We start from the raw sequence: 18298 nt of genomic DNA, 5'->3' as shown, positions 1-18298 counted from the left end.
GCAGGTATCCAGCATTTCGACATGCCAGTCCTGAGGTGAAGTGGTAGCATACTGTAACTCCAGTAATGCTGCTGCTGTATTCATGTAACTGTAGGCGAGCAATTGGCAGTCTACTGAAAACAGCCATTTTAATAGACTAAGCAATTAAAAACATTTATAAAAGATGTAGGAATAGAAGATAAAGTGTATCAAAAGTATGTTTAAAAGGTAGTCCATTAGAACTTTCTTTTAATAACTGTTTGCCAATTTATTGGCATCAGGCCAAATGAAGGGTAAACAAAGAAGTGAAAGAAATTGTTCTCCCACTTTCTTCTATACGAGTGGTTACTTTAATTTTAATTAATAAACTTAAAGAGTCAGTCGATGAATCAGATTTTACTGTGACAAACCTATGACTTCTCAAGTGATGAAGAAGTGACCCTGACACAGTAACCCTTCAACTGTGCTCTACCTGGGCAAAAAGTGAGCAGTTTTTACAGTAGCACTAACACCTCATGTCAAATCTATTCTTTCATGTGTAAACGTTCACCAAAGTACTAATTTATCCAACTGATGTTCTAGGAAATGCAGCTATAATGTAGCATCTTTTTTCAGACCCTTTTTTCTTTTTTTATTTTTTTATGTATCTGTACAGATTATACATACATGCACACAAGTGCAAGTGGCAGAAAAATGCTATTTGCAAGGTCCTGCCTTTACCCTGCCCCTTCTTCCTCCTTGTTTTGTGCAGCTTTAATTTCATCAAATCTCTTTTAGCAGCAGCAGGTTAGGACTTCTTGACTATCAATTACAACTTCACACTTTAATTCCTGAAAAGAGGCCTGCTCTGGCCTAGCTTTATGTTACTGAACATCTTTTTGTCATCCTACATTATCTACTTTTCCTCTCACCTGTGTCAATTTATTCTTCTCTAGATTTTTTGTTTTCTTGTGCTAAATGTTAGTAGACTTGGAAGGTCAGCAGAGGAAAGACTAGTTCAAAGAAGGAAGGATAGTAGTAGAACAACCATTTGTTATTAACAAAAACAAACAGAAAAATACAGCAAGCACCCAGGCCTCTATCCTTAATGCATCCTTTCCATATCCAGCGGCTTCCTATTTATCTGCCAATCAAATTTAAGCCAATGGGATACAAAGGGAAAAGAATCACCAAGAAAACTAAATTTTTCAAGGATTGATTATATCCTACTCCAATCTTATTAAGCTTTTCAACAGTTTAAGGTAATCTTACAGTCTGTCAAAAAGCTTGCTCAAGTACAAATGTCCCTAAGGCAACCTGTACTTATTTATTCAGTTGAGAATTTTGGATTAGAAACTCAGTGATAACATATTCAGGCTTTTCTCTACATATGATTCAGACTTCAATTTACTTTTAGACTTTGTTGGTCCAAATTGAATCAAGAACTAATTCTTAGCAGACCCCCAAGCTCTAGTTGTTTGGGATGGTGTATCTCAACGTGACTGTGCTTGTCCTCTTGCAATTTATTAAATTACCCCTTTCCTTTAAAAGCTCACTTAAAAGACAAATACTGCTTTAAATCCCATTTTCCATCAAAAAGACACATAAATGCAAAAAAACAGCATTAGGAGCTGAAAGGATGCCAAAGTATCAAAAGAATGGTTTTAGTAACTATAGCATAGCTGTTTTGCACTCACAAAGCTGGAATGTTTAGAGGCAGTAGATAAAACACCATTTTAAAATCCTTTTTTATTCCAGTTTAGTGGAATGTGCAAATTTCCTGATAACATCTTATTCTTGCAGCATTGCTGGAATATGCAAATACTAAATACTACATATTTCATAAATACTACAATGCTAAATACTACAACAGTTTGAGAAGTTCTGTACATACTTCAGTGCTCTAAAGCCATAAATCAACCAATTTCTTTAGAGAATTTTTAGAATTTATTATTACACTCTTATATCCCAACTCTATGTCAGTGACTGTTTGACTTACACCTTAGAGCCAAGGGGAACAGGAAATGCTGGAAGGTTTCTAAGCCGCACTATGATTATCACAAAACTTGAATTGCTGTGGTCATATCTGTTAAAAAAAGGACAACACAAGGGAAGTTTACTATTCACACTTCTGGATCAACAGAAATATTCCCCTTGCTGGTCACTCACCTGAGTCCTATTTGTACCTGAGCAGCCTCTAGAGTTGTTGCATCATCTTCACTATATACAGTGTCCTCAGTTTCATTTGGTCTAGGAAAACCAGGCAAATACTCACATTTTGGAAAATTATAGTTGGCTTTCAGTAATTAATAACACATGCATATACAGAACATATATCCATCCTCCTAAACATGCTGACTTAATTACAGCATGCACTCCAAATAAGAATTTCAGAGCCTACACAACAGCAGTGCTTGTTTTAGGGGCAGTTGCTGCTGGAATAGTTTGACAACTGCAGCAATGCTTCAGAAAGGCCTGAGGCTGATTACTGAAGATTACAGACCATACTATATAAACTAGTATGAAAAATCTTATAGAAGTTGTCTGGTCAAAAAATAACAGCAAGTATGTTTCTTATATCCTGATCACTGCAGTGAACAATAAGCCTCAACCTGGATTGTTTTAATTCTAACATTACAATAAAGTTTGTTCATGTCTTTTCTATAACCTCTTTTTAAAAATAAAAACATTCCAAAAATTGCTGTGCAATCTTAAAAATACTTCATAAAACAAGAAGTGAAAACAGTAACTCTGAGTATTGACAATAGAGTCACATGGCAAAACCTGCACAGTTTAAATCATAGCATAGTTTCTCTTGGGAACACTTCTAGCAAGGAAAAAACCCCAAGATTATAAAGAATATATTAATGCTATTCAACCAAGTTATACAAGCACAAAAAACCCTCAGATCAAACTTCATTGTTTGGCAAATACGCCTTTCTTCCCACTTAAAAATACAAATTATTTCTAAAAAAGGCAGGGCTGGTTACCATCTTCTGCAGCTACTGTGTAACTGATCATAGATATATTTAAATTTTTGGTGGGAAGACTTGCATGATTTCTCAAACTTACTGTTTCACAGAGGCTTCATATACACCACTATCTCCAGCTACAGACTCATCAGACACAGCAGCAGATACACAAGCTGTTTTCTCCTCAAGCAGATGACCAGCTGTTCTTCTTGGTAAATCACCACCTACAAAAAGGAAAAAGAATGAAAACTAGTCCAAGAGATGAATAGTCAGAAAGAGAGATGAGCATAGCTTAGGAAGTTGTCACATTGAAAGCAGTGACCCTTAGCTGAGTATCACAGAGTAGTTTTGTTCCATATCATTAAACATTCTGAGACTGTACTGCTCTTGCTACATATTCTGGCTACAGATATAACCAGACTGATGAACTTGAAAATGTACTATTACTTCTTTCCAGAGACACAGACTCCTATGATCACCCTTATGCATTGAGCTAGTTATTATCCTTCATTATCAGCCCTCACTTTCCTGATCTTTAAACCAGTATTTGCCCTGTTCACATTCAGCACTGTGGTAACACTGCAGCTACATGCCAAGTGCTTGCCTACTGTTTATTAAATATTCAAAAGTCAGACAGACATCCTCTCCCCAGTGATATAACTGCTGGAAATAAAATCCTCTCTGGTTTACTATCATCAAAAACTTTCTCTGCTACAGGCTTTCAATGACTACTTAGCTTTAATCTTCAACTTGCATTCATATGTGAGTGTCATGCCATGAAGCCATATTCTGCAGCACAGCAAGCTGAGGGCCTATGCAGTCCTTTTATCTGCCAGGGGTGAGGATATTGGTATGCATTATCATCCTCATCTGAATCATGACTTTACATCCTGTTAAGATGTTAAAATTTAAGGCTCTAGATTAGATGATTGATTGCTGCATTTGTGCTTTTATTTATGGCAGTAGGAATACTATTTCCTTGATGATGAAGTGCTCTTTCCCTTCCCCCTCACCATGTGAGGGGTGAAGGTGATGACATGATTTATTGATTACCCTTAGGAATTACCACAGCAGCCTGAATTGACTTTGACAATGACAGAGACTGACTGTGGAAGAACTACAAGATATTCCAACTTGGTTTCTGACAGCAGGGACATGTGCAGAGGAGCAAATATCTCTATGGTTCACCTGTACAGAAAAGTCAGACAGGCAGAGAAGCAGGTGAACACTGCATCTAGAGAGCCAGTGCAGATTACATGAAAAGGAGCTGTGCTATCTTCGAGTCTTTATCAATGCCCAAGTTAAGATTCGGCAGTATTCAGATTTGTAGTCCTGTAAAAACCCAAGGGTGTGGGCAGAAATTTTCAATGCAGGTTTAGTCCTCTGGCTGAGTTTGTTCAAACCTTCCCATTCAGCATCCCATTCAGCAGTTTCAAGGATGAAACTGGAGTAGAAACACTGAACAAACTCCAGATCTGTGTCTTACTGTTAATTACTGAAGTCTCACCATGAAGCCCATTTTACTGTGGAAACCAGAGTTACTGAAGTGTAATTAGTTAATACCTGGCTATACAAAATTCAAATACTTGTTTTGGCAGCCTTAATACAAGTTTAAAGATGAACTGTATTATGCACATGGTGCTACATGGGGAAGTATCAGTATGAAGAATCACAGAATGAATTTACATTTTAAAACCATAACTACTTATATAGACTTAAAAGGCAAGCAGACAATATCCAGAATAAGAGGTCCTCAAAAAGTGAAAAAATGTTAGAGAACCACACAATGTCTTTAAAAATAATGATCTATACAAATAATTAAAAAAAAAAATCTGATTTCACATAGCCCAAAATGTTCCCAAATTCCAAACCAGTTTGAATTCAGTTCTCCAACCATGTGAGCTACAGACAGATTGCAAAGACAGACTGAAAATTGTTGTTAATTTGGAAAGGATATGCTGCTGAATACAGGCAGGAAAATTAATTATTGTTTCAATCTTTTATAATATGGCTCTAAAGTAAAATAACTACTGTGCTACACTATCCTGAAAAGACAAAGGACAAAAAGACCCCCTCCGCTCAGATTTCCTTTCCATGCTTTTTCAATTTTGCATTTTACAGGTTCAGACCATTAGGACATCAGTCATTTTCTTGTTTTCTCTCTGCACAGTGAAACAGAGTGGGGCCTCCCAGCTTGTACTAAGCACACCATCCCTTTCTCTTCTGGTGCCACTTTGCTCTGGCCAGCTTTGAAATTACCACAGTACTGCAGTAAGCTAATCTAATTAGACAACAGATGTTATAACAGTTCCTTGAGAGAATTAAATAAATACAAGCAAATTTCTCATTAAAATATATAACTGTATGAACATGACAAGGTACTTTTATTAAAAATTTTAAAACTCCAAGCACAACAGTTCAAACTTGGTAATAAATCTGGACAATGCTCAAGAGCTAGGCCATGTTTATTCTCTAAAACACCAAACTCCTTAGTTAGCTGCTTCCCTACCAGCTCAGAAATACAATTGGAAATGCCAGGTACTGACCAGGTTTCAAATAGGGCTGCCAGTGCTCAGCACTACTGGAAATCTGTCTCACTCAGTTCTTCCTTGAGAAAACAGAGTGTAACATAAACATGAATGGTTTGCAACATACTTGAAGACAATGACACAGAATGACACCAGAAAAGAATAAATGTGCAGAGAGAGCACAACATACTGTCAGCCTGAACAAAAGGCAGCAAAGCGAGAACTCCAAGACTGAGCACGAGCCATCTTGACAGCTGGGATTTTTGAAATTCTGTCTCTGCCAAAGGTTTTGACAATATAAGACGATTAAGTATGCTGGTATGGCTTTTGATACAGACCAGAAGTGGAATTCATCACACCTAATTAACTAGTAACTAAGGATACCTTGATAACTCAGTCATTCATCCCTTCTTCCTTAAAGGAAAGTATGCTTTAGGACAAGATGTCTCATTTCTTTTGGAAGTTACCCACAGACTGCAAGGGGATCCTAGACTCACTTAGGAACTCTGTTCTAACTTGGATAAAAAGCTAAAAGCTGTGAAATTTATGTTAAAAATGGGGAAACTCTCACTGTAATGTAGTGACCTGTCTTTCTCAATTCAAAATGAAATGTAGATCTTTCAGTGACAGCAGGCTCAAATAATTAGATACACATAACACATAGTTTACAGTCCAGAAGTCTCTTTTACTGAGGAGGTCACTTTGTAACTTACTCTTCAATGAGAAACAAATATCTGATTTCAAGTTACCAAAAAACCAGCAGAGGGTATTTGCTCTATATCCATACATCCTGATAGAACTTAGGAACAGCATGCATCCTCCTAGCTTTCAAAATCTATCTTCAGGTTTTTGTGTTACTGTTTTCATGACAGATTACAATACGTGAACTTACTTTCTAAAATGGCTATTGAAAAATATGGACAGAATCAGAGTGATTGCAGCTCTCTGCAGCCAAAACTAGAAGTTAGGTAACATCCCTCAGAACATGCAAGTGCATGCTGATCAAGATACTCTTCAGTTACACAACATACCTCCTCATTTCAAGAGCCAGCTGTTAATTTTCATGTTGCACATACATTTGACATTAGATTTTTTTTTTTAATTACCTGAACTTTCTTCGTGTAGAGAAGGCAGAGGCTGCCTAACGTTTAGACCTTTATCATCTGTAGGAGTCTGAGATCCTGCTCTGGCTTCAGAGTCCAGTAATATTTGGTTCTCGCAGAAGCTAATGCCTGCAAAATCACCTGAAAGGTCAGAGTCTTCAAAGTCCGTAGTGAGGTGATGCAGAGGGGAGTTTTGAGCTGACACTGAAAATGCAGCTTCTAAAACCAAAGGGGAGCCTGGGGGGGACAAGGAGGAGAGAGAGGATCTGGAAGACAGTGATGTCACAGATTTGGGAGGTTCAGTCAATTTGGGATGGTCTGCAGCTGAAGGAGAGTCACTGTAACCGAGTTTCCCATGGGAACTGACCACTTCATTTTCATGAATAGTAGTGATAGGCCCTGAAGGAATGTAACCAGTTTTTTCTTGCAACATGAAATCAAGTTTGTACTGATAGTCCAAATCTGTAATTTGCTCGCCTTGGTTATAGTAGAGGTCCGTGGAGCTGAGTGAGTTTAGCGAGCCTCTACTTGATGTGTTCAGCGATCCCCGGCTGGATGCGAGGGATCCCAAACTGCTCCCTGAAGACACAGATAACGTGCTGGCTGAGAGGCTGCAAACAAAGCACAAACACATGCTGATGTTACTCAACTAAACCAGCACAAAGCAGAACAAAGAGAGGGAAGCTTGACTGAATCTGCCTTGTAACAGATCACAACCAAAGGCTGCTTGGGGCATTATGTTTTTTAAGCACCTATACCTGGCTTAGCTCAGTGTGCCCAACCTGCACACTACCAGGGCCATTTACTCTGCCTTTGCCCACCTGCCTAAACCCCTTTTCTTCTGGAGAAGGCTGCAGATTTGACAAGCTGGCCTGGCAGTAACAGCAGCCTTCTCAGCTGTTATATCCCACTGGAAACCTGCTCCAGTCTGATGTGGGTGCTTGTGTGGTCAATGTGACAGCACAGGGATCCCCAAGATGGAGCTTATGACAGCAGAGGAATGTTGCCACCTCTAGAGCAAGTTGTGCAGCCCACCCTACGCCCAAGCACCTGGGAAGATGCCAGATAGACAATTTCTAGCAGAACTGCTTCCCATCTGCGTGACAACACGCACTCCATGTGCACAATAAATCCAACTATGTAAATTATGGCTGGAACATGCAGTCTTGTCCTGTTAATAACAGCAGATAGGGAGTCCTGCTAGGCCAGAGAAACTGAGTGCCACTGCCTTGGTTCTGGAGGACTGCTGGGAAAAAATGTCAGGAAAAGTGATTCAAGCAGGCCCTTCTAAACACTTAAAATATATTTACTCAACAATAACAGAACTATCAACTTAGAAAATTTGCTGAAATTCTGAAAGTACTCCAGGTTTGCATGGTGACAAAACACTTCAAGCTATTACATTTGCATTTTTTTACTTTAATATATTTTGCTGAGCTTCCAGCTAAGAGATAAGCCTAAGAATGAAGTTCAGACATCCAGATCTACTACAAAACAGGTTTTACATCATGCAGTACAGTCTCACCTCCTAAGTTGTGAATGCAAATAGGTAGTTAACTTTGTAGTTTCTTCAAGTTTCTGTACCAGCTCTTTTCTTCTGTCCTCCAATTTTAATCTGCAAAAATATGTACATATTAGTTTAGGAAAGCATTACAGAATAGGCTAGAACATTTTATAGATAAAAAAGAAACAAAGTGAAGATCCCTCATTTTTTTTATCAGGTTGCCAGTGACTAAAATCCAAAATAGTGTGTTAGCTCTCAGTCTGATCATAAAACCCCAACTGCTTCAGCAGAGTGACTTTACCTGCAGAATACCAAGAACTGTAACAAACCTGCTGAGTGTACAAGCAAGCACAGGGTTGGGACATTCACACTGTACCAAGGGGAACATGCACCCAATAAAAAAGTAACAAATGAGCACTGGGAAAATAGCTGCAACTTCAGGATAATAAGATTTGCACGCATGCAGTTTTTAAAAGCCACACTGCAGACTCCCTCCTCACTTAATACAGTTCCAGGGGAAAAAAAAAAAACAAACAAACAAAACCAACCAACTAAACCAGGAAAACCAAAAGAACACCAATACCAGTAATACCAGTATTATTTTTGATAACTTGAAGTTTAAAATCAAAGCACTCCCTTTAATTTCAGAATCTTTATATAGAGGTAAAGCACAGCAAATCAAAGCATCATTCAGTGAAAGGTTCTGAGATTATAGACCATATTTAGGAGTCCTTGGTCGAGATTTCTACATTCCCAACAGCTTTGTCAGCACCTCAGAGTCACACAGCATTGTAATGCTCATCATCAAGTTCACCTTTATGAGAAGGCAGGATTTATTGCCTCCTGCTTTATTATCTAGAACAGCTCTAAAGCCACAAAATGGGGAACTCTCCTATTCCTCTTGGATAGGAGAAATGATTCACTAATGTTTAGAGTGATTTCCCCTCCTCTTTTAATTCCTTTTTATCACTCCATTTACACTAAATAAATTGCTTGCTTTCAGTGGATTCAGCTAAAATCCTCCTGTAGTTGTGGATTACTATCTTCTCCTCTAGGCCTTGCTCAGTCAACTGATACATCGCAAGCTCTCCAGCTACTAATCTGAGAAACAAGAAACATCAACCATTGCTTTCTTACACAAAATGAATTAACTGAATTAGATACTCAAGAGTGCTCAGAATTCACTCCCTTTGAACATCAGACACGAGCAAAGTACATTAAGTCCCTGATTCAGCAAAGCATGAAAAGCACTTGCTTACACCCATGCTTATTCAGCGAGCAAATGTGGGTTATGCAAAGGTGAATAAGTTACCCCGAGGTCAGCCAGGGTGTGACTTCCACTCCACTGCCCACGCCACAGTGCTCTCACACTGCAGTGATGTGCTCATCTGCCAATACCTGCTAAGGCTGTTAAAAGCATACACAGTATTTCATTCTGTGGAAGACATGCACACAGGTTTCCACACCAGGAATTATGTTCATCTATAGTATCAGACGCTCTTTCCAATAATTTTACTATTTATCCATGCTTTCTGTCTAATTGTAAAGCCTAATCTATCCTGCTTTTCCCAAGCAAGAGTGCTCTTCACTAGCTCTTCTGTGGCTTTTCAGTAGTGAGCTATGATTTTTTCCTCAAGGAAGAGGCATAGAAATTGCTCTGTGTTCAACTACTAATGGCAGAAGATGGGAAAAAAATAAAAGCTTAGGAATTGCTCTGAATGAAATCCTCAAAAAAAGCCACCTTGAGAGAGACATTATAGCAACTGAATTTGTACTACTGAACTAAAAGGTTTCATTGGTTTTTGTCTCAAAAGCACAATTAATATTTTGTTTTCTGTTACCATCTTAAGGAGGTTGATAAACATAATTTATCCCTTATAATTTAGCACCTGAAAAAAATTCTTTCCTGGAAGTAATTTGATCTACTAGTAATTAAATACAATTGTTAATACCTGCAGGCTAATGTCAGAAAGATGCCAATCACAAATCTCAAACACAAGCCAAGTGATGAATCACTTGTGGAAGTTTGAGGAAATGCAGGAAGTAATTGTATGATCTCACAACAAATTGAGATTCAGGTAAAGTTTTTTCATCCTACATCCGGCAAAATGGAAAAAAAACCCAACAACCCCAGCTCCAAAACTTTCAGTCAATGAACCTTCCCTCTTTATAGCACAAGCAGGAACTACAGTATCCAGAAACCCCTGTGTAAACACCTAAACAACCATTTTGTAATCTGTTCTGACACAGGCCTCTGTCTCTCTTGTTAGCACCACTTCTATTTAAATCAATCTGTTCCTCCTTGCAGGAGGGACTTCAGTGTTAGTGAGACATCTTTCTCTTTTGATCTTAGATTGTAACATTGCTGAGAGGTGCAGTGAATATTTAAAGAAAATACATATAAAAGGTAAAGTGCACAAAGCTAACCTTTCAATGCAGACTTAGGTGGACATGTTTGTGACAGGAACAAGAGCAGGTGCCCGTTTTGCAGGCAACAGCACAATCAATCAAGTACTTAAATCATGGACCTGTTCAAATGGCTGTGCTTACTTGGGAGATACTGCCAAGGATTAAAGCAATAATGGAACTCAGAGGCAAGAAGGTAGCAAGTAGTTCTCAACAGTTTCACAATCCACTTATTTCTACACAGTTGCTTTAAGGCTTCTTAAAGCAGCCAGAGTATGCCCTGTCTCTGCCTTTTTGAAGTTGATATGTTATGATCTACACTCTCCTTCTGTAAATTGAATCCACGAACATCTACTAGTGGCAATTTCAGCATCCTGCACCAAAATAACCCAGGGCTATGCTATAATGTTTTTGTTTTAAGTCAGAGCACGTCTCCTGTTTCTTTTCCCCTTAGAAATAAAAAAACCCAAACCACTAAACCAAATGAAAGAACCCTCATTGCATTAAGCTCTGGCATAATCCACAGCTTCTTATGCTGCTGCTTCATTATTATTACCTGTGAAGACACTGCAAACTGAAGGCATTAATGAAACCTCATAGAAGAAAATGGTAATGCAACAATAGCACAATATTTTGAAGATGGCATGGCTCCTCCACTGAGAACAGAGAGGAGAATCTCCCTCATCTCCAAGAAACAAAATCCTGCTGATTGATCTGGTACAATTAAATGTATTCTTTTTAAATTAACATTTTCGAAAAAGTTTCATCATCTGAATCCTTCTGAAAAAGACAATTCACTTTATGTTTATAGTGGACAAATCAGAAATAATCCTCAAAATAGCCTCATGTGAAAGAATTTATGTGCTCTGAAGTCACCATAGGAGACAGTTTTAATATAAAGAGTTGAAGCTAGAAATCCACTGGAGATTCACTGGAATAACAAAAAATCAACCCAGAAGCCACTGTAAGTGCTACCTCAATCAGCAGAGCACAACATACTGTACATTAACTTCAGGAAATAAAGCCCAAACACTCCAAATTTTCAGGATTAAAAATCAAAGGAAAAAAGTTTGAGGAAAACAGAGGGGGGGGGAAAAGGAAGCTCTAACAACTCCTTCTGTCACTACACATGGAAAATTCATCTCTTCTTGACAATGGGGGACAATTTTACTTGCCCTAGGTACTCCAAGTTTGGCACCTGACATATATGGGAAAACAAGTGCAGAACTTACTTTGCACTAAAGCAAATCCCAACCACAAAATTCAGACACCAGCTACCTATTTATAGCTTGAGTCAAGATTTAGCTATACAACAGCATATTATCAAAATCTTAGATTCAATTTAGCTTAGACAGGCAGCTTCTCCTGTGAAAATATAGTTCCCCTCTTCTAAAACATATCTGGATTATTAACATACTGCAATTTAAACTATTATAAAGTGTAAAAATGTTTTAAAAATATTGCATAAAACACACATTTGTACTTCCTAAGCAAAAAACTTCCTTGTTACTCAGCTAAAATTTAGGGCTCAGCTTCTAATCCTATAACAGGAATTTGGCCATACAGCACACTGGAGCAACAGCAGGTGTTTCCTAGTAGAGGGAAGTAAGAAAGCCACACAATGCTGATTGTATTACTTCAATAAGGTATACTACACTGATACACACAATGACATTTTGTGTTTATTGCATTTTATGTGGGCTAGAGGTGCCCTAAATTTATTTCCACTTAGAGCTGATGAAAAGTCCATCTGTGACAGTCAGCTTTGATTTTCTCAAAGTCTGAATACAGCTAAAAATAATTTATTGTGAGAGTAGCTACCCTTACTAGTTAGGTAGCACCAAGTTAGGAAAGTTTTGCAGCAATTATCCTTCTCATCTGAACTTTTGGGGATTTTCCCCCTTTTTGTTGAATTTTTTTGCATAATAAAACTCACAATGAACGGCTTCAGATGTTGCAACAATCAAGATAATCTTTGTAACCTGAGTTCAAACAGTTTACAGCTATTATCAGAAACGAGTGAATGATGTATTGCCTTCCCGCTGGTGTGTTGACATTCCTCAGTTATTTAACATCTGTCACAAGCATTTTCATGCTGCTAACAAATGCAGAGCAACTGACACTGCAGAGCAGATACAGGGTGTTCACATTCTCTCACAGCACTGAAGACTTCTTTGTTTCTCTGCCCATTGGGCTAATAACAAATAAGACCTACATAGAACAGTCACTGAAGGAAAATAGCCCATCAAGGCATAGTTCAGGGTCTGCAATGAGTACAAAGGTTAGATTGCAGAAAGCAGCACTTCATATTAGCCAAAAGCAACCACTTACCTTTCAGCAAGTGCTTGGCTGGGTGTGCTTTTCACAGACACCAGCTCTTCCTCAAGCCTCTTCCTTTCTGCTTCTAGCTGCTCTAGCTCGTCTTGAGTCCGTTTGCGTGGTGTAACAAACTGAAGCTCCTTTAAAAGCTCTTCTTTTTCATTGATTAACATCAGTTTTTCCTTTTCCACATCCAGTGCTCCAGGCCAGGCTTCACTATCTAGCTTAGAGAGTTCAATCTTCAAATTAGCCATGCTAAAATAAAACAAAGCAGATTTACTTGAGTCCAGTACAGCACACAAAGCCCAGGAAAGAGAGAAGCAATACAATATTTTGAAACCTATCAGGATATAACAACATTTTATACCTTAAGGCCCTACTTTAGGTTTTGTTTCACAAGAACACAGACTATGCCAGAGAATCAGGCCACATGCATATGCATTAAAAATTAGTTGCTCCTATTCCAGTTCAAGTAGAAGTCACAATGTTATTAAAAGCTTTATTGAAAGCAATCTGTCTGCTAACATAGCAGTGGCACCATGCGTTACTCATTCACGAGTATGATGGATTTCTCCTACCCTGTGGGAGGCTGAGGGCTCCTCAGAAAAGACACGGCCATGGTGAAAGAATGTGCACCACAGCAAGGTGCTCACTGCAGCAAATCTTAAAACAAAAGCATTGCTCTTGTATGAAATTAAAGGAAAAGGCAATACAACAGTAGCTACCTAAAGAGAAAAGACATGAACTCAACAGTTTGAGTTTGTGCCACTGCTGTTCCCATTGCAGTAAGGGGGGGATCAAGACCACCAAAGCTCCTGAAGCCCTCAATCCATTTCCAGAAAGGTCTGGAAGAACACACTGCTCATGATAGCTAATTTGCATAGAAAGTGAGAAATGTAACTGCAGGGCAGGGCAAGCCTGGCTATAAGCAGGTACCCCCACAGGCACCCCAGGCCCTTGGACACCCCATCAGATGGATTGATGCTAGGGCCAGGGCTGATGATGTTTGTTTGTGTCCTTGCTCTCTTTCTTATTTTCTCTCCCTTTCCAATTTCATCCTACCCCCTACTCAAAATCCATCACCACTTGTTTATAATAGGAGGTCAGGGACTGACATCCCAATTTCCAGGCCATTTGTATAATTTACTAATACAAGTTCCTAAGTTTTTGCTGACTCTGACTTTTGTCATTCCTTTTCCACCATGGGCATCTATGAATCTTGGGTGCTCTTTTCCCCTTAAGGGTGGGATGCCACAACAAGCCAAAAAGGAATATTAGCCAGATCTTCACTACATCAGGAGAGGATTGTCAGCATGCTGTGTCAGATAATTTTGAATAACCATTGCAACTGAATTCAGCATAGTCATGAACACTCCACCTCTTCAAGACATTCTGATGGCTAAGCAATGTCAAATCTGCAATGTACAAAATTATCTGATAATTTTCAAGTAGAGATATTCACTTACAAGATTCTCTCTTCATCTTAGCTATTTTACCACAAAATAATTGAGAATTTGCACATTTAGTATTTCAGAGAAGATGGTCAACACTTATTAAATGACAGTGATGGTTACACTGGCCACAATACTTGGAGAAGGGGTATAATTAGGCACTGAACTTCATGTGCAAACTGGTATGTATCTTCATTATTCCAAGTTACGTACATTGAAAGTTGTAACATTAAGTTGTAACTTAGCCACGTTCTTGGCTAAGTAATTTGTGAGAAAGAAAGATCCTGTGCTGCAGTACTCCACACTCTGAGCAGTGTGCTGTTTCTCCTTTGTTCTCTTTTCCCCCACACCCCAAGATAGAAGTGGCAACCTGACTTCCTTCAAGGAAACTTTTTGTTCCTACAAAAGAAAGATAAAATGCAATGCTGGGACTTCTTGGTATCAAGACACAGCCAGAACATAGAGTGATCAGGTTTTGGATCAATTATGCCTGAGAAACAAAGCAACCTATCTCCATCTAAGTGACCACCTGACAATTAACGTTAGGTACATGATGATTCTGAGCCAAAATCATACATGTTCAATATAGAACAAGCACAATAGCCTTGGTGTTCTCTGATGAATGCGCTGATTATACAATGAGGTTTTATGATCCATGATGAGCATATAAAGGATTACTGTTGTTACTGGTAAGGATGATAGCTACTACCCTGTAGGAGGAAGTATACATTTGAAATTAGGCAAAAAAACAGTCATGCAGACTCCTGCCTTTAAAACTTAAAAACAACTAAGCTGTTACTTGGTCCTTTTAACTTGCAGGTTTATTTTTGTAGTTTTTTAATGATCATGCCACAGTTTTCCAACTAAAATAATATTTAAATCTCAGATGAAATGTCATTCTAGGCACAGTTTTCATCTGGGGAAGAACACTATTTTTTAACTTTGTTGCTTTGTTTAGTTCTTCATAGTTTAAAAAACCCCAAAACTTTAGGTTTGGAATAGTACTTAGATTTCTATTTCCCTTAAATTACAAAGAACCTCCACAAAAAAAAAGCAATAAGGCTTCTGAATAGCTGACAAATAATTTGCCAACAAGTATTAGAAAATAACACCACACAAGAGTACCATCCCAGTGGTAAATCTTGCCCCAGTACTATGCAGCACTTCTGGTGCACCAGAAGATCTCATTCGAACCCTGAATGTTCTGCTTCCTGATGCCCATTTTTCAGTGCTGTGGCAATTCATCAAGATGGCACCACTTCCACGGGCAAGCACCACAGAACTTTATTTGAAAGGCATTCCACATTCATCAGCGGAGCAGTTCCTGACTTCTTTTCTCCTCAAATTAAACTAATGAAAAAAAAAAGTCAACCCATAGTGATAACAAGTTTTTAAATTATCTAAAGTCCCAAGGGAAAAAAGAAATAATTAAGCCTACTAAATCTGCACTGGAAGTCTGAAGCAACTCTAAAAATGATGAGCCTTCAGTGGTACAGTAAAGTGAAATTATGATCCTGAAGAAGGATATAATGGACATAAATAACCTGGTGACTGCTTTCCTCAGAAAGCCAGCTCACTCTATTCCCTTAATCCTGGAACAGCCAGTAATTTGTCAGCGTTTTAATTTTGTTTCACAACATATCCAGTTTAGCACTAAGGAACAGCCGCAGCGTTCCCGAGCGCTGCAGTCCCCGGCAGGGCGCGCAGCGGTGCCGCCCGCTGGATGTCGCTGCGAGCCCGGCCTTGGAGCCGCGGGCACCGGCAGCTTCCCGGGCAGCAGGAGCTTCCCGGGCAGCAGGAGCTTCCCGGGCACCGGCAGCTTCCCGGCCCCGCACGCTCCCACCACCCCCGTTACCTTCGCTTGGCCTCTTCGTACTGCAGACTGAGTCTGACCTTCTCTGCTAAATTCGATCTATTTCTTGCTCCGATCTGTTGAGGGAACAAAACCAACCAAACAAAAAAAGTAGCCTCGTTACCGTGCAAAGGTTTTAAACGAACCAACTAAACCCAGGCAGATGCTAGAAAAATTACAAGTTAAAGAAAAATAAAACTACCACCCTGCCCCTGCAGCCAGCCCCACACTTGCTGTTAAATGCCTAGTTCTCATCTACTCAGCTGTCCAAAACAGTGCTGTTTTCTTCTGAGCCACTTCATACATTTTTAGCTACTGTACCATCAAGTGCCGACATTCCATTGCAGTAAAGCCAGAGCTTTTACTTTTCAAAGAATTTACTTCCTTACTTTTCAAAGAATTCTTGCAGCGACTGCACTGAAAATTCTGATCTACTATGAATTCTGTTGAACTCAGAATTTAGAACTATGTTAGTGCATTTCAAAGTTAGACTTTAATAAATTTGTTACAAAACACAGACAAGTTCTTTGTCTGGAAAACCTTGTACACTCTCTTTCTTACAACCTTAGCTTGCAGAATGTCAAAGAAGGTATCAAAAATAAACAGCCTTCTGTGTATATAAAATATAGTATCAATGAAATAAGGTTTTACTATATTACTGAACACTAATCACTAAGTAGCTCCATGAACAGTTTTTCAGCTGTGTGAAATGAAATTGTGCATTTAAGTTCTGAGATCTTTTTCCTGAAAATTTAAAAAAAAAATCCATCTTCATATTTAATAGGTCTGTTATATACCCTATAGATAAATAAAAAAAATACTATGCACCTCTCCTGATCTTCACTGTACTGGTACTATTTAACTAAATCAGATTTTCATAAATGCTTTGTGACAGATGTATAAAGTTTATCTGAATCTTGATTTAAAATTCAAGGGCAAAACACCAGAAAAGTAATTCTAGCGTGAGTGATTCTAAGTAATTCTGTGAAACAAGTACACATATATATGCTGTCTGCAGCAGCAAACAGCCATTTGATTCCAATTCCATTAACAGTAGCATTCTTCTTCAACTTCTCTTTACACTGGACAAAATGAAAAAAGCTCACCTCACCAGAAATGTCAGTCTGAGACCCTGTATCCAGAGTTTGTCTAGGAAAACACAGCTGTGAGTTTACAGAGCTGGAACTCAAGTCTGGTTCAGATGTTTCAGTGGTTTGGTCAACATTGAATTTTTCCCTCAGTTTTGCAAGACTCTGTCCAGGAATCAGAGAAAGAAAGTGGCATTAGAATTAAAGTTCCTTTGCACTTTACCATGTTTGTACCAGTTTATCTCCAAAAGATATTTATGTAAAAGACTCCACGATAAAAATTCTGGGTTTATTTCAAATTAAGCAACCCATCCTTTTAATCAAGCCATTCATAGGTGACACTAAGGATGACCAACACCTGTGAAAATGTAAAAGCTACTCATTGGGCTTGTGTCTGTTTTAGGACTTTGTGTTTTTTAATTTGTCAAGCAATTATGAGTTTTGCTGAAAAGAAAAAAAACTAAAAAGGAAATCTGTTTTCAAGTATGGAAATAGGACAATTTATTTTAGGAAAACTTTCATTGATTTACAAAATGGTCAGGCATCTCAGAATATATCAATTTTGTCTACTTAATATTCTAAATTTTACTTTAGAGGTAACATATGCATTGTACCTTAATTCAAGTTCCAAAAAAATCTATATTCTCTGACACAGAGCAGTTTTTGAACTAGGAATGTCACAGGCTTCAGTTTCTGCATCTGAAACTTAATTTTGATACTAGTTTGGCCCAAAAAGTTTTGAAAATCCCTTAAAAGTATAAAATGTGAAGTATTTATCATCAGGGAAGTGAGTCATGTTAAAACAAATCCACACAAAACTTCCATTAACCAACCAAAATACCTTCATTAAATCTTGTTTTTCTCTCTCGCCTGAAGTGATCGCCTTTCGGATGGACTTCAGCTCCTTCAGGATGGCTTTGGCCTCACTAAGCTCATATCCACTCTGGCCTCCAGACATTTTTTGGTCAATTCTGTGGAAAGAATATTAATAGCAGATAGAGAAAATCATGCTAATGTCTTTGCTGTTCTACTTCAGGCAGAAGCTGAGTTAGAGAACAGAAGAGAAGGAGGTGAGATTCTGTTTCTTTCAACAGCCATGGAAAGAAAAAATGACATT

The 18298-nt window shown here is 38.5% G+C and overlaps 2 protein-coding genes across 9 annotated transcripts in view; one reads left to right on the top strand and one right to left on the bottom strand.

Moving 5' to 3' along the window:
- The window catches only part of DCTD (dCMP deaminase), a 204675-nt gene that overhangs the window by 69817 nt on the left and 116560 nt on the right, over positions 1 to 18298 (top strand). The window lies entirely within an intron of this gene.
- Positions 1 to 18298, bottom strand: part of WWC2 (WW and C2 domain containing 2) — a 94556-nt gene that overhangs the window by 21232 nt on the left and 55026 nt on the right. For both annotated transcript variants that reach the window (XM_074541352.1, XM_074541353.1), the window contains 9 exons: positions 18023 to 18152; positions 17200 to 17346; positions 16097 to 16170; positions 12803 to 13045; positions 8087 to 8176; positions 6565 to 7172; positions 3031 to 3154; positions 2128 to 2208; positions 1958 to 2044 (listed from right to left, as the gene is read on the bottom strand). In XM_074541352.1, the coding sequence (XP_074397453.1) occupies positions 1958 to 2044; positions 2128 to 2208; positions 3031 to 3154; positions 6565 to 7172; positions 8087 to 8176; positions 12803 to 13045; positions 16097 to 16170; positions 17200 to 17346; positions 18023 to 18152 (1584 nt within the window). The remainder of the gene's footprint in view (positions 1 to 1957; positions 2045 to 2127; positions 2209 to 3030; positions 3155 to 6564; positions 7173 to 8086; positions 8177 to 12802; positions 13046 to 16096; positions 16171 to 17199; positions 17347 to 18022; positions 18153 to 18298) is intronic.

The sequence above is a fragment of the Zonotrichia albicollis genome, chromosome 5 (assembly GCF_047830755.1).
Source record: "Zonotrichia albicollis isolate bZonAlb1 chromosome 5, bZonAlb1.hap1, whole genome shotgun sequence".
NCBI lineage: Eukaryota > Metazoa > Chordata > Aves > Passeriformes > Passerellidae > Zonotrichia > Zonotrichia albicollis.
This window is presented reverse-complemented; position numbering and strand designations above follow the sequence as displayed.